Source organism: Panthera tigris, chromosome B4 (genome assembly GCF_018350195.1).
Source record: "Panthera tigris isolate Pti1 chromosome B4, P.tigris_Pti1_mat1.1, whole genome shotgun sequence".
Lineage (NCBI taxonomy): Eukaryota > Metazoa > Chordata > Mammalia > Carnivora > Felidae > Panthera > Panthera tigris.
In genome coordinates, this window is record NC_056666.1 from 102,165,276 (window position 1) to 102,182,109 (window position 16,834).

At 38.3% G+C, this 16,834-nt stretch overlaps 1 protein-coding gene across 6 annotated transcripts in view; it reads right to left on the bottom strand.

Moving 5' to 3' along the window:
* The window catches only part of PPP1R12A (protein phosphatase 1 regulatory subunit 12A), a 160,379-nt gene extending 144,832 nt beyond the window's left edge, over positions 1-15,547 (bottom strand). For 4 of the 6 annotated variants that reach the window (XR_001510998.2, XM_007088739.3, XM_042992813.1 and 1 more), the window contains exon 1: positions 15,051-15,546. Coding sequence is in view for 5 of the 6 variants with exons in the window: in XM_007088739.3 (XP_007088801.1) it covers positions 15,051-15,287 (237 nt within the window). In the remaining variant the exon portion in view is untranslated. Of the gene's footprint in view, positions 1-15,050 lie in introns of all 6 variants that reach the window. The other 2 variants (XM_007088740.3, XM_042992809.1) reach the window with 2 other exon arrangements.
* Positions 15,548-16,834: the final 1,287 nt, after the last annotated feature.

Consider the following 16,834-nt stretch of genomic DNA (forward strand, 5'->3'; position numbering starts at 1 on the left):
TATACAGTAAGCACACAGTTATTTCCTGAATGAATGTATACTGTGCAAAGCACATTCACTCACCTAGTTGTCCAAAAGAGAAACCAAGTGTAAAATCAAAAGAATTTTAGGATATTCAGAGTTGTGTAACCATCACCAGAATCAACTTTAGAACATTTTTATCATCCTAAAAAATGCTATACACCTTAGCAGTCACTCCCCTTTTCCCCTCAACTCTAGCCTTTGGCAACCATGAATCTATCTTCTGTCTGTATATATTTGCCTAAACATTTCATATAAATGGAATCATGTAATATGTGGTCCTTTGTGACTGGCTACCTTTACTTAGTATAATGTCATTGAGATTCACCTATATTATATCAAGTATTAGTACTATTTATATTGCCACATAATATTCCACTAATTCCAGTAACATAATATAGGACATTTTATTTATCCTTTCAACTGATGGACATTTGTGTTTTTCCCACTTTTGGCTTTTATGAATAATGCTGCTATATGCATTAATATACACATTTTTGTGTGGACATCTGTTTTCAATTCTCTTGGACATAGACCTAGGAATATAATTCCTGGGTTATATGGTTAACTCTATCTTTAGTCTTTTGAGGAACTGCCAGACTGTTCTGACAGTGGCTGCACCATTTCATATACCATCAAAGGTATAGAGGGTTCTAATTTCTCCAAACTTTAGTCAATACTTGATATCATCCGGTATTTTTATTCTAGCCATTCTAGTAGGTGTGAAATACCCTTTTGATGTGCATTTCCCTGATGGCTAAGTAATTTCCTTCTGTAAACTCCATGAGGGTAGTGCTGATATCTGTTTTGCTTAAAAATGAAATCCCCCCCAGGGCACCTGGGTGGCTCAGTCAGTTAGGTGTCTGACTTCCACTCAAGTCACAATCTCACAGTCCATGGGTTTGAGCCCTGCATCAGGCTCTGTGCTGACAGGTGAGAGCCTGGAGCCTGCTTCAGATTGTGTGTATCCCTCTCTCTCTGCCCTTCCCCCCCCTCCCCACCGCCACTCATGCTCTGTCTCTCCTCTCTCAAAAACGAATAAATATTAAAAAAAATTAAAAAGACAAATAAGGGCGCCTGGGTGGCTCAGTCGGTTAAGCGGCCGACTTCGGCTCAGGTCATGATCTCACGGTCTGTGGGTTCGAGCCCCGCGTTGGGCTCTGTGCTGACAGCTCAGAGCCTGGAGCCTGTTTCAGATTCTGTGTCTCCCTCTCTCTGACCCTCCCCCATTCATGCTCTGTCTCTCTCTGTCTCAAAAATAAATAAATGTTAAAAAAAAAAAAAAAAAGACAAATGAACTCCCCCCCCCCCCCCCCCCCCAGCATTTAATAGCATATGGTACAGAACAGGCCTTTGATTCTGTTAAGTGAATGTATAAAAGCTAGTATGGATTTGGGAACATTTTTCTTTCAGGTGTGCATGTAATGGGAGATATTAATTGTATGTGGGAAGTAAAGGAGAAAAGATAAGATGGCCTTCAGATTTCAGTTTAGTAAATGGAAGACTGATATATCGTCAAAAAATGTGGATTACATTCAAAAGGAAAAACAGATCATATAAAGAGAAAAACTGAAATAGGAATGAATGATATGGAAATGAAAAAAGAGAGAAACATGAGAACCTTGGAACATTCTTCTTTAAGAAAGGAACAGATAAAAAAGGGACACTGAACAGGGATATTCAGAAGACAGACAAGAAGGGAGCAGAATCATAAAAGGCTCAAGACATGTTACCTATAACCTATACATAACTTTCTCAGGGACGTCTTTCCCGATATTCTAGGTTAAGTTCTCCTAATAAAAATTTTCATCCCACTCTGTATTTCTATTCTAACACTTACTAAAATTGTAATCATTTGTTCATGCTGCCACCCACTAGATTATATACTACATTCAGGCAAGGAACATTGTTTTTAGAGATTTGTACAATGCCAGGCATATGGACAATAACGCTTTATATGTTTATTGTATGAATGAGTTAATCACTAATTTAAATGAGTATCAACATCATGTATTTGTAAAATACAAATACTGTTTAACATTTTAAATAACATATACACAAATTTTATTAACACACAGATAAAACAGATTTTCCTATGGGTGATTTAGAAAAGAAAGATGACATTATCACATTATGAATGTTTAACAGATGTATGTCAGGAGCACTTTCTTTTTTTTTTTTTTTTTTTTTAACGTTTATTTATTTTTGAGACAGAGAGAGACAGAGCATGAACGGGGGAGGGTCAGAGAGAGGGAGACACAGAATCTGAAACAGGCTCCAGGCTCTGAGCTGTCAGCACAGAGCCCAACGCGGGGCTTGAACTCACGGACCGCGAGATCATGACCTGAGCCAAAGTCGGCGGCTTAACCGACTGAGCCACCCAGGCGCCTGTCAGGAGCACTTTCAAGGTTAGTCTTCTATGTTAGATATACTAGAGACTTTACTGAAAATGTCTTTGCACAATGAAGCATTAAACAGTATGTTATTTTGAGCAAAACATATAAAACTTCAGGTGAAATTTCTAAAAAACAATCCTAACAATACACTGTCCTGAGCAAAGATGTACATAGTATGATATCCACCATATCATGAAAAATTGGAAATATACAAAATATTCATCATTAGACAACTGAGAAAATAAATTTGGGGATGTACACATGCACAGGTGTACACACACACACACACACACACACACACACACACACACACTGGAGTACTATGTAGCCATTAAAAAGGAAAATGTGTACCAGTATTCATTAACATAGAAAAAATTTTAAAAACATATAATTTAAAAAGCAAGTTGTAAACCAGAAAATTAAATGTAACCCCATTTATAGAAAATTATATACTGGGGGGTGCCTGGGTGGCTCCATCCATTGAGCATCCAACTTCAGCTCAGCTCAGGATCTCACAGTTCGTGAGTTCAAGCCCCGCATCAGGCTCTGTGCTGACAGCTCACAGCCTGGAGCCTGCTTTGTCTTGGTCTCTCAATAATAAAACATTAAACAAATTCTTTAAAAAAAAACAAAGAAAGGAAAAGAAAAGAAAAGAAAAGAAAAGAAAAGAAAAGAAAAGAAAAGAAAAGAAAATTATATATTGGATATAGACAGATAAAGGAGAGTTTACTAAAGTTTTAAATGGAATTACCTCCAGGCCTGAAAATCTGGATAGTATTTCTTTGTGTGTTTTTTTGTTTTCTTAAAATAGGCTCCACATCCAACATGGGGCTTGAACTCACAACCATAAGATCAAGTGTGACATGCTCTACCAACTGAGCCAGCCAGGTGCCCCAGTATTTGTTTTTCCATGATGCTTTAATTACTTAAATAATTATTCTAAAATGTTTATTTGGGATAAAATACATATAGAACAGTAAACACACTTGAAAGTAAGCTGTGTTCAAAAGTAAAAAGGAGATGGGGAAAATTAAAAGCATGAGTAGACAGAAGACACTGAGGGCTTAATAATTACTTAAGGCTTTTCATATATATCACAGGATAAGTTAAAATGCTGAGATGCTCAGAAACATAGAGGCATTTTATGATGGCTGAAAGAGTTAAATAGCAACAGACATTTTGTAATGAAAAAAACTTGAATATGAGACAAAGTTTTTATGCGGATTGTTCCATGTACTCGGAAAAAATATGGAAATTACTGAACATGTCATCTGTCCTAATCTTTTAAGGAAAGCTGTACAAATTAACATACCTTTGAGAAAAACAATAGCTCTTAATGAAATACAGTGTTATAATCTGGCAGTAGTGGCATCAAAATCTTTTGCGGAAATACAAACAAAAAAGACTATGTTCAAATCACAAGCTAAAATACTCACTTATTTCTTGCAAAATCTAGAACACGAAGAGTACACTAGGCTAATCAGAAAGAAACTCTGAAACATACCCAAGTCCCATATAATAAGAGTTAAATAAAATCCAATAAAAATAAGTTCCAATTAAAAATAAGCATTTTAGGACATATCATCTAATCACTGACAGTACTTATTAACTATGATTACCCATGTTCACCAGACAGATCTCCAAATGACTATCAATTTCAAAATTTAAAAACTCTCCTAAAAGAAAAAAAAATCCTCAATACTAAAGATATTCAAAAGAACATTCTCGGGGTGCCTGGGCAGTTCAGTCCAACTTCAGCTCAGGTCACCTTGGGCTCTGAGCTGACAGCTCACAGCTCGGAGCCTGGAGTCTGCTTGGGAGTCTGTCTCCATCTCTCTGCCCCCCCGCAAAAATATAAATAAACATTAAAAAAAAAAAAAAAAAAAAAAAAAAGAACATTCTGGAGCTGAGGAAGAGTTACAGAAATGTTCCAAGCAAAAATATAAATACTTGAATACATTTATGACCATCTAAAATAAGACTGAATGAAATGTACGTACTTTAGTATGTTTCCCATAAAGGTAATTGGTATGCGTGTATGTGCATGTATGTGTTTTGACAGTTAATCCAGGAAAATACACTTTTCCACATGGTTAACTTCTAAGAAGGTGTCAATTCACATTCTCACAAAATTTCTCCTTTGCACTATGCAAATATTCAAGAAAATGACACAGACTTTCTACAACCTTGTTTTTTTGTTAGAGAACATGTTAAAGAAAAAAATGTAATTTCAGCTCAAATATGACTTAATAAGCTAAAGTAATGCTTTTTAAGTGAAGCTCTCCCTGCAGAATACCTCACACTTAATGCACATAAGGCATTTAAACAGATTACTAAAAAGGTGACAGCTGAGGAATGCCTTCATTTCTTTCCATGGTTTCTACTGAATGTCATTTCAGAAATGCCTATACAACACATGACAATGTGGAATGTCTCCACCCATGAAAGAGCATTTGAGTTGGGAGCAAGCACACTTAGGGCAGTAACACAGAGCTCAAGTTTGTCTTTTTATGGTTAGCTTAACAATGAAAAGATAAACAACCAAAATACTAATAAGGTCAGAAAATACTGGCATACGGGGAGATTCACAGTGAAAGTGTTATTCAGAAAACAAAAGCTGCGATTAAAAATCATCTGAAAATATAAATTAGCTTCTAATGCCAGTATGCTAGCGATTCCTTTTCTAAACCAACAACCTACAACTTGTTTTAAGGAATTCATTTTTAAAGTATGTTGCATAAACTGAGCAAAATTCTCCTTGTGTTGGTAATCAGGAATATATTCCATTTCAAAAATAAGTCTACGATCCTGTTAAATTTTGACTGTAAAAATGACCGACTCCCTTTGCATGTGAAACATTATAAAAGTAAGTTATTGGCATAAGCACCTTTACGACAACATTTTTAATGTTTGTTAGCTCTGTTGTATTTATCCATGCAAACTATCATCGTTCTGTTTCTATGAACTCTACTCTTCACAAAATTGGGTCTAGAGTGTGTTCCATTTTTTTTAACCAATAAACACTATGCACCTGCTAAAAGAAAAGTCAGATACCAAAGGGGATTTAAAGAAAAATGAATCAAAGTCTCTATTTGAAAGAATCCACCTATTTTGTCTGGAGAGAGATACTAAAAGATGATAGTGTAGAGGTGCCAAACTTAGAGTTTAAACAGTAGAGACTCACTGTGTACCCCAGTGGTCAAGCAAATCCACACTGTGCTTTGAGCTGTGCTTTAACATAAAAAAACTGGAAAATATATTCCAGAGGAAGATTACATGTGCAACAGCTTATGGAAATATAAACATGAAGCTGGTGGTTCCTAAAATATGAATTGGTGGATCACTTTCACTGATCTCCTGAATCTCTTTAGGTAAATTCTTTTCTGTTCCACATTGGGTAATCAGGGGCCAGGCACTTATACCCTGATGGTGTAGCCTGCCATCATCTGCGTGCTATCATATCAAATCCTGCCAGAAGGAGGACATACGGAATAGAGTCATGAAATCTGAATTACCCTCTCTACTTGCATGAAAGACTATCAAGAACATCTGTGGTCAGCACAGCAATAATTCTATGGACTGACATGAGTCCCCAGTGTCTTTTATTTGAATACTATATACTTTTTTGTTGTTAAAATATGCTTTTTCTTTATGAAAATGATGATAGTATAAGTGATCAAGTTGTTTTTAACATCCTAACAAAAAAATCAGGCTATCCTCTTTTAGTCACTAAAATTTAAGAAAACATTTTATTAGTCTATAAAATGTAAAATTCTGGGAATCAGTGATTGGATGGACAAGTAAATCACATGTCAAATGGTGCTCTCACTTATTAACAACAAGGAAAAAAAATTCTATTGCCATTTCTAAGACCTGAAATATAATTTGTCTAAGTTTTGCAAAATGAATTTAAAAATTGAGTACTTTTATAACTTGCATATTCTTACTAACAGAAGACTTCCAATTAAAATCAAACATGATTGGGGTACCTGGGTGGCTCAGTCGGTTGAGTGTCCGACTTTGGCTCAGGTCATGATCTCGCAGCCCGCGGGTTTGAGCCCCACGTCGGGCTCTGTGCTGACAGCGTGGAGCCTGCTTGGAACTGTGGGTCTCCCTCTCTCTCTGCCCCTCCCCCACTCGTGCTCTGTCTCTGTCAAAATAAATAAACATTTAAAAAATTATAAAAAAAAAAAGGGGGGGCGCCTGGGTGGCTCAGCCAGTTGAGCACCCGACTTAGGCTCAGGTCATGATCTCACGGTTTGTAAGTTCGAGCCCTCCATCAGGCTCTGTGCTGACAGCTCAGAGCCTGGAGCCTGCTTTGGATTCTGTGTCTCCCTCTCTGTCTGCCCCTCCCTGGCTCATGCTGTGTCTCTCTCTCTGTCTCTCAAAAATGAATAAACGTTAAAAAAAAAATTTTAAATCAAACATGATTAACATTAAAAAGTTTGTTTTACTAATTCATAAGTTAATTCAGGTAATTTCATTAGCATTTCATGTAATATCTCAAGCCCTAATTATGAATACCAATAATCACTGTATCAGGCAGTAAAGTGCAGATTAAATAGTAGTGACAAGCTCAAGGTTGTTTTCTTTCTTTTTTTTTTAAATTAATATGGATATGAGTTTACCTATAATTTATCTCTTTTCATTAGAAGTTAAATATGTGTGTATATATATAAAGTGTATACTGTAAATGCATACATAAAAATGCCTAAAACATTAATATAAATTATTATTATTAGGATAAAGGAAAATGAAGATGTTTAAAGACTAAACTCTATGTCCAAAAAAAAAGGAGTTTTTGTTGCAAGTTCCTTTGCAAGCAACCTCCCAAAGCACTTGATCAAATATTCTGTACATATGGGGCACCTGGGTGTGTCAGTCAGTTAGGCATCTGACTTCATGATCTCACAGCTTGTGGGTTTGAACCCCACATCAGGCTCTGTTCTGACAGTTCAGAGCTTACAGCCTGCTTCAGATTCTGTCTCTGTCTCTCTCTGTCTCTTTCAAAAATAAATTAAAAAAAATTTTTTTTAATTAAAAAAAATATTCTGTACATAAAGGCCAGTCAAAAACAATCTTTGAAGTTCCTAAAATTTAGGACAGATTCTGAGGTCTTTTAAAAAATACTTATTTTGAGAGAGAGAGAGAGAGAGAGCGTGCACACATGTGTGTGTGTGTGAGACAGAGAGAGAGAGAGAGAGAGGCAGAGAGAGAATCCCAAGCAGGCTCCGTGCTGTCAACACGGAGCCCCACATGGGGTTCAATTTCATGAACCTCGAGATCATAACCTGAGCAGAAATCAAGAGTCCAACGCTTAACTGACTGTGCCACTCAGGAACCCTTGCACCTGAGATTAATTTAGATATAGTACTACTATTTCAGTTACCACAGAAAGCTCATAAAAGTGTTGCCCAGCTACAGAAAACGTACACGAAGAAAAAATTATATATATGTGTTGTGTTGTTTATATATTTTATTATATTATATAAACACATTATATATATATATATGTGTGTGTGTGTTTAATTCTCTGCTGATTAACAAAGAAAGCTGTAACTACTAATCATCAAACATAATGACTAGATTTAAGAATACTTTCTTCTTCAGATTTAAAAGATGGGGCACCTGGGTGGCTCAGTTGGTCAAGCGTCAGACTCTGGATTTCAGCTCAGGTCATGATCTTACAGCTGGTGAGACTGAGCCCCACGTTGGGCTCTGTGTCGATAGTGCAGAGTCTGCTTGGGATTCTCTTTCGCTCTTGCTCTCTCTGCCCCTCCCCTGCTCATGTGCACGGATGCATGCACATGTTCTCTCCCTGAATTTCTCTCTCACAAAATAAATAAATAAAAATCAAGAAAATTAAAAAACACACAAAAATAAGATACCTATCATAGTGGTAAGTTTGAGCTTTGGAATCAGATAGACCTGTATGTTAGAACCCCAGCTCTGTCGTTTATTATCTTGGTAATCTTGAGCAAGTGAAAAGGGATGCTGTGAGAATTAAATAAAATATTGGTTGTAAAAGCATGTACCACAGGGTTCCACATATAACAAGTCCTCACCAAATGTTCACCAGCCATGTCTACTTCTTAATAAAACACTGTGATAAGCCATGGCTAATATATATCCAATTCCAACACAGAATAAACTCAAAAGACTGTTGGAGGTCTTCAACCTTTCAAAGAGGTCTACCAAAATGCCAATACTCCATCTTTTCAAAATGATTGTGGAACCCCATAAACTTTCAAAGGAAAAGTAGGGGTGAAAACAGTATTTTTCAGGCAGAAAGGAATGAAACTACCAACTTCGGGAACTCTCAAGAAGTAATATAGTAATGCTATAGCAGTAACATATTTTTCTATATCCACTATCTCCCATAAAAGTCATCTTTCGGGACACCTGCGTGGCTCAGTAGGTTAAGCATCTGACTTCAGCTCAGGCCATGATCTCGAGGTTCATGAGTTCCAGCCCCGCCATCAGGCTCTGTGCTGACAGCTCAGAGCCAACAGCCTGCTTCAGATTCTGTGTCTCCCTCTCTCTCTGCCCCTCCCCCATTCATGCTCTGTCTCGGTCTCTCAAAAATGAATAAACATTAAAAAAAAAAAAAGTCAACTTTCTACTCATCTCTAAAAAAATCATCTAACTAGACTTTTTTTTTTTTTTTTAAGAGATTTTATTTTTAAATAATCTCTATACCCAGCACAGGGCTTGAACCTACAACTCTAAGATCAAGAGTTGCATGGTCCACTGACTGAGCCAGCCGGGTGCCCTTAGACTTAAAATTTTAAGTGCAAGTACTTTTACTATGTGAACAGCATTTGTAAAATGTGGTAACAAATTTCTTCTATTGCATCTCGTGCTTCTACCTGGCTGTACTAGAAAATGCTCAGTCACAGCTTGCAATCACACTAGCTGAAGCACATGAAAGATGGGTCTTGGTTATGACACTTCAAAGTCAGACCACAAAACTGTTGCCAGGAAGCACAAAGGCAGCAACGGCAGAGAAGACATTGTAACAGTAGCAATGTGGGCACTGGTGTCCTACCCGCACACTCCATATATGGCTAGGGTTGTCCATTTATTTGCAGGAAATGAGGGGCCAGTTTGGGGTTAGAAGTTTTGTTTATTTAGGTGGGTTTTTTTTTTTTCTTTTAATGGATTTAGGATGGTTTCAATAAAAACTTTTAAGAGCCATCAGCATAAAGTGTTACAGTCTTTCTAATAAGAAAATTATGTAGAGAGAGTAATTTATACTACACATTCCTTAAAATAGATATTATTTATAAGTGATTCAATAGATTCTTCTAAGATCTTAACATCCCTACCTCAAAAAACAAACAATAAACTCTATCTTCAGTTTTAAACAGATTTCTCACATATAGCCATTACACTATTCTCTAACAAGAGACTCAGTATCAGCTGCTTCCAATCTCTCTTCCTTTTGGTTGGAAAACACTTTAAGTAGCCCTATTAGAATACTTTTAAAGAGAGTTACATTTCAGATTACGATTCAGTGAAAATGCCTTGGCTGAGAAGATTGAGCACTTAAGAAAAGACTGCACAAAAGTACTCCTTTTACTGTCAAGAGGGGAACCACATATTTTTACAAAGAAGCTTCAAATGCCTTCCTTAGAAGTTGATAAAATTTGTATTTTAAGAGCAAAAGGACTGAATACTAAACTTATCTGCAAGTCTGTCTTTTGAAAAGTAAAAGGAGAACTTCATTTTAAAATTATAATAGTCCAGAATATGGATCTAATTCAATTTGTATTCTTCTGGAGGACCTAGTTCAGACTCCTATAAAGAAGGTGACAAATCAATTAATGACTCAACTCAATATTTTTCTATCACTTAACCAAGATTTAAACTGATTTAAGATTTTTTATTACGAAGGAGGTTAATATTAAGAAATTCTTTAAAGCTCAAGATACTAAAAAAATCTGCACAGAATATCCACAACAAAGATTTTCATTTGTCTTATAAACATGTAAGTTCTACTGTGTGTAAAACAGTAAGTAGCGGATGTGAAGTGTTTTAAAAATTTATCTTACAATATACGGATAAGTACAAAACTTCCTACTTATAATACAAGCTTTGTATCTTGTATAAAATACAAATGAAAAAAATCTTTAGTGAGTACCTACAATGTGCCAGGCTCTGGAAATACAAAAATATGGGAAATTGGGGCCTTATAGTCTATCAGGAAAGACAAATTTAAAAACAAACACTATTCAGCAAGAAGCGTTTCAATAGCAGCAGAAAGGCAAAATATAAGGAATAATGAGCACCCCAGAGAAAAGAGTGCCATAGTATTATACAAATTCAAAGGACAGAAAGATCCCTACTGGCTGGCAACTCCATTGAACCCGGGAGAATAACTAGGATTGTGAATGGCAAAGAAGGAAGGGAAGATATTCTAGTGGCAGAAAAAGTATTTCCATAAGCATGGAAATAAAAACGTAAAGAGTAAAAAAAATGGGACGTCTGGGTGGCTCAGTTGGTTAAGTGTCTGTCTGACTTCAGCTCAAGTCATCATCTCACAGTTCATAGGTTCAAGCCCCGTGTCCGGCTCTGTACTGACAGCTCAGAGCCTGGAGCCTGCTTTGGATTCTGTGTCTCCCTCTCTCTCTCCCCACCCCCCCCCCCAAAATAAATAAGTAGGCATTAAAAGAAAGTAGAACACAATGGCGATATATCAATTATAAGCTAAATGATGAAACACTTTGAGCTTAAGGAGAGAAATGACACAATCAAAATGATACTGTTAAAAAATTATCCTGATGAATATGAATATGCTGGATTGGACCAGAGAGCCAGGGGAGGCAGATAAAGCAATTAACCTATTATTATACTCTAGGGATAAAATAAAGGTATGAACTAGGTTGTTAATGAGAGTAGAGTAGCAAGGAAAAGAACTGATTGGATATATGTAGACAAAGAGATAAGTAAACAATAACTGAATTTTAAGCCTGATCCAGAGATTAATGATATCACTGTAAGAATCAGAGGCATTAATAAGAAGAGTAGGCTTGGTAAAGAAAGATTTAACTTTTATTTCAGGCTGAATTCAAAGAAATTCCTGACATTGATGTAAAACTGTCTAACAACAGGTACCTGGATACAGGTAATGTCTTAAGATATGGAAAAAAAAAAAAAAAATATATATATATATATACACACTAATGTTAAGTGATAAAAGTAGATTATAAAACTGTATTTCAGCTATGAAAATCCATGTGTGAATAAGAATTCTTTGAAGAAATCACAAAGGTAAACGCAAATACAGTAGTTGCTATCCCATGACAAAGGGGGTGAAACTATTTACTACATTACTACTTAAATATATATTTTTAAGTAGAGAATCACAATATATTGAGTAATATTTCATTTTAAGTCAATACTTCATTACTAGAAAAATGGAAATGAGGGACTGGAGCTCTGCAGAAATGTGAAAACTGGAAACTGACTTGGAAATTACTGGCACAGAGGAAGTAGATATAATTTTAAGGTAAAAATCAAAGGTTAAACTCAAAACTGTTGGAAGAAATCTCAGTCCTGCATTTTATGCAAGTATCAGTAGGACTCAGCAATAAGGCATTTTATAGAAAACTCTTTACTCTCCTAAAATCTATAATGTATACTGAAATATACAGGTAGAAAACTGTACTAGGTACCTATAAAATCAGAGCTGATTAATGCCCACCAATAAAAATAAAAATCTACTCTAGACTTCAGTTCTAGAAAATCAGAAGTTTATTTTAACTTCAGTACTATTTAGTATTGTTTTCTAGCTCTGGGAGTCAGGGGGAGGAAGGCTATTCCAGAGACCAAGACAGGAAATTTGACACGAAACACTGCTTTTTTCCAATATGGATGACATACTTCTGTACAAAAAGAATAACTGAAAATTCAGTATCTTTTGTAACTTTCAATGAGAAAGGACATTCAACCAACAAATTTTTAAATATAAGATGCTAAATATTAGATTAAGTATATTTAAGGGTTGTGAAGTTTCTAAAACTATCCTGACGGTGAAATTTAAGACACTTGACTAAAACCAAAAACATAAATATTCCAAAAGACTAACCGACAGATAATCTAGCAAAAACATTTTAGGTATTGTATCATCTTTTGAGAGGTTAAATTAAAAAAAATACTATTGTAGGGCTATTATATCAATGGGTCAATTTTAGGTTTTTTAATTTAAGTATTTAAAAAAAGCACCATTCAAGGTATTTCTTAAAAGCTTAAAATTTTCTTGTGATTCTTTTTTTTAAAAAAGTTGTATTTATCACCTTTGCACTGTTGTTCTGAATTTGCCCAAAGCGAACTCCTTGTTCTCACAGTCACAATGGGAAAAAAGTACAAGAGTTGATAAAAGAGAAATGAGAGTAGAGAAAACACGATAAAAATTTTAATGCTTGATATTTTAAAGACTTTGGCTTCACTGACATAAGCAATGTGCAGATAAAATTACAAAAAGATACTATGCAAATGATTATGCATAAACTTCGAAATTTCTGCTTAACAAGCTTCTCAGCTAAAACAAAATACCCAATAAAGACTACACCTACATGTTGCCAAACAACTGAATTCAGTTAATCAGGAAACATTGATAAGTCTGATAATTCTTGCAACATGTCCAAATTGAGAGGGGGAAAAAAAAAACCCTTAAGAAGTCTGTGATGGGTATTTTCTCTTCCTACCTAAGCCAATATTAATATTACATTAACGTTAAGTATTAGAAAATTTCCTCTTCCTCCAAGCAAATACAATTGGGTTCCTCCACAAATATAATAACTTTAAATTTCTATTTGACAATTTTAATAAAACATATTGATGTAAACCATTATCCAATTGTACCCTGACCTCAAGCATACAATAAATGTCTTTCAGAATCAATTCTGTACTAACACATGCAAATTACACTTGAAAGATACTTAAAGATTCTTCATCTTACATAACCACATTTTTATCATTTTTAATGGCAAAAGTTTCTTTCATTCCCAACACCATGTTTTTAGAATCTAGAATTTGCTATGCTTTAAAATAAACCTCAGCCAAATAAAAACCATGCTACACATTAGAGATTCTAATGACACAGAACTCAAGACCACACTATATTTTTACTGAGTTCCACACTCTGAATTCCAGATTTGTCCTGCAACTTGTCAGTCATTTCAATTCATCCAGTCAACTTTGTAAACAAAGGCTATAAGCCAAGTTTGATATGAGAATTCAATTAAACTTAAAACGGTCATCATTCAACAAACAGGAAGCAGCAAAAGGAAAAATGCCATCACACACCTCTTTTAAAAAGGCAGTGGGGCAATATGCATATAATACAAAGCCTTAAGTTTCAACCTCCCAAACAAGTTTTTGTTACAGTATTAAATAAAACACAGCTATGATCTTCCATACATAACCAAGGCAACTTTGAGATAGTCTACAAATCTTTTCACCGTAAGGGGAAGTTATTGCTGTAAAGTCGTTTTCTACGTTAATTCCAATTGCCCAGTAAGAAAATGGAAAGAGTGTATGTCCTGTCACCTATTACCATCACTTAAAAATTGTTTTTTTTATGCAGAACTCTACGTGGTTGTGTTGCTTTTGGCCTGTTAAAGGCAAAGCAACATTATCTCTGGATTGCCAATAGTTTCTCCTTATTTGGCTAACATTGAGAGATCCCAATCAGACTACTATAAAACTTTAACATGCACAAAGCATCCATTTTGAGAAAAGTTTCTGACCAGCTTTCTTTTTATTTTTCCACCCCCAAAAGGAAAATCAGAGCTTGGTAGTCGGCTCTGAAAAGAGTGCCCCGTGTTTATTTCTCTCTTTCTAAACCCCAGTGCACACCCCAAGACGTGGGGCTCAAGGATCTCTGACACTGCGGCAAACTCTTCTCGGAGAATACACTTTAGTACGTTCGGGTCCGGCAGTGGGCAAGCCCTTTTGAACCCTTCCTTACCGTACGCACCTCCCTCCCCTCCCTTTCACCCGGTGCAGATCAGCTAATTACACCCCGTCTCCCCCCTCCCCAATGACCAACAATAATAAAGGAGAAAACAGGAAATCGTCCGCTCAGGCACTCCGCTTAGGGCTCTTGATTACTATTATTATCATCATCATTTGTAATCAAGCCCTAAAAACTACAGCAAATCCAATGCCCACCTACAAGCCAAAGACGTCCATCTGCTCAAGTGTCCCTAATGCCCTCGTCGGTTGTTTTCTTTAGCATCCCCCGTCGTGCAAGTATATCATTGACATCGGGCCCAGGTACAAGCCCAGTACACCCCTCCCCGTCTCGACCCCAACTCGCAGACACACGTCCACAAATAGACCTGGGGCCCCAAGCCGACCACAGTCCCTTTTTCCTCTGCCCCGGAAATCACCCAATTTCCAACTCCAACATCAACTAGTCTGAAGGGAGCCTCACGCCAGAAGCCCTCCCTCCACTAGTTCTATCCCTCCCACCCTCCCTCCCTCGCGGGAAGCCGCCCCCTCACCCCGCAGCAGGGAGTCTCCCGCCGCCCCCAGCCTCCGGAGGCCGAGAGCCGAGAGAAGGCCCCGGCGGGAGGCCGACGAGAACCCGCAGGGTCAGGACAGCCAGCGGCAGGGTGCACAGACCTGGTGCAGGGCAGTGAGTCCGTCCACATTGGCGTAATTGATGTCGGCGCCGCGGTGCAGCAGCTTGAGGACCTCGTCCGTGTCGCCGCTGGAGCAAGCAGCCAGGAAGACGGCGCCATCGTCGAACTTCACCTTGGTCTTCTGGCGCTTCACCACGGGAGGCTCGAGGTCCGTCTCGGAGCCGATCCAGCGCTTCAGCTGCTCGTTCCGCTTCTGCTTCGCGTCCGCCATCTTCATCCCCTCTCCTGCCGCCGGGTCTTCTTATCGCGAGGGGGAGGGAAGGGGGAGGCGGAGAGGGAAGAGAGGGAAGGCAGGGGGTGTGTGACTGTTTCTATGAGTGCGGGCCAGAGGAGGGCTGGGAACCGGGAGGAGACGCTCGAGACTTCCAGTATCCCACAGAGCACTGGGGCGGCGCGCCCGGCCGAGCGGACCTCCCTTCCTACTTCAGAAGCCCTCCCGCCCCCAGCCCGGCTACCCGTCACCGGCGGCCAATCTAACGTAACTTCGCGAGATCCGGACAGGGAGGTGCCCTTCGACCAGCGCGCATGCGCCCTAGGCCTGTGCCCGCCCCAGGAAGAGCGCTCGCGCGAACTGCGGCGGGGGCGGCCAGGCCACCGGAGGGAAGCGGGTGTGGTCCAGCCCGCCTGGGCGGCGGGGGCTGGGACCAACCTGGAAGGGCGGAGACAGGGAAGGAAGGTTGTCCCGCCTGGCTGAGGGCTCCTGGGTTCCGGAGGCCAACAGTCGGTCTTTACGGCCGAACTGCCTCCAGGGCTGTCTGAGCTCCTCGGAGTCGTTAGCTCTGGGCGGAGGATTTTCCTATTGGCTGCGTTATTTGAATGGAATGGAGGATAGGACGTGAATTAGGCTCTTGTAATTTCTCTTTTTGAGGGACTCGGATGAACTTGGTCATGTCAGTATTGATAAGAAGCTCTTAAAAGCGGGGTCTGTGTAGCCGAGGGCTTTGGTGGTAGTTACCCCAGATCTCAGCCCTTGGTGACCGCCGGGTAACAAGGGTTGACCTGTGGTAATTGCGGTGGCTTCCTGCCAACCTCCACTGTGAAACTTCTTTCCCCTTATGCTTCTCTTTTGTTGTTTTGTTTTGTTTTGTTTTTCTCTCACGCGTATTTCGGGTTCTCTTACCCTTCCTTCAGTGCTTTAAGCCTCCCTTGTACTACCAACGGGAGCTTAGATCAGCCTAGTTACTGGCCCTGACCTTTTAAGGGATTTCTGGTTCCTGCTCCATTGCTTTCTAAGGATGGGTAAAGACCCAGCTGCTTTTAGAGTTCAAGGGAATGTTAATATTACGCAATTAATTCAGTTGGTATTTATTGAATATTTACTATGATCCAGTCATTGTTCTAGGCACTGGCAATACATTGACCATAAGGACATATTTAAACCACTGTTTGAGGTCACATATTAAAAAAAAAAGATTTTATAATGCATTATAATCATAAAAAAGGGACTTTTATCGTTGTCTGACACCGAGCATACGATTTGTAACAATCGCTAAAGTCTTTGAAGCCATCCATTTGCAATCTCCACCAACTGATATTTTTCTAAACACCATTGTTTTCATTCATTAAAGATTTTTAGAACATTTAGAACCAAAGCAACAAAAGTCTTAACTCTTTACCATTGAATGGAACTTTAAGGAACATCTAGACTGAGTCCCCAAAGAACTAATTAATTTTACTCAGCAGCAGGTTTAGGATTCCTTCAGCAAATATGCACTTGTACTGGGGTCAGGCATTTTCTAGATACTGGGGGTACAGCAGTGAGCA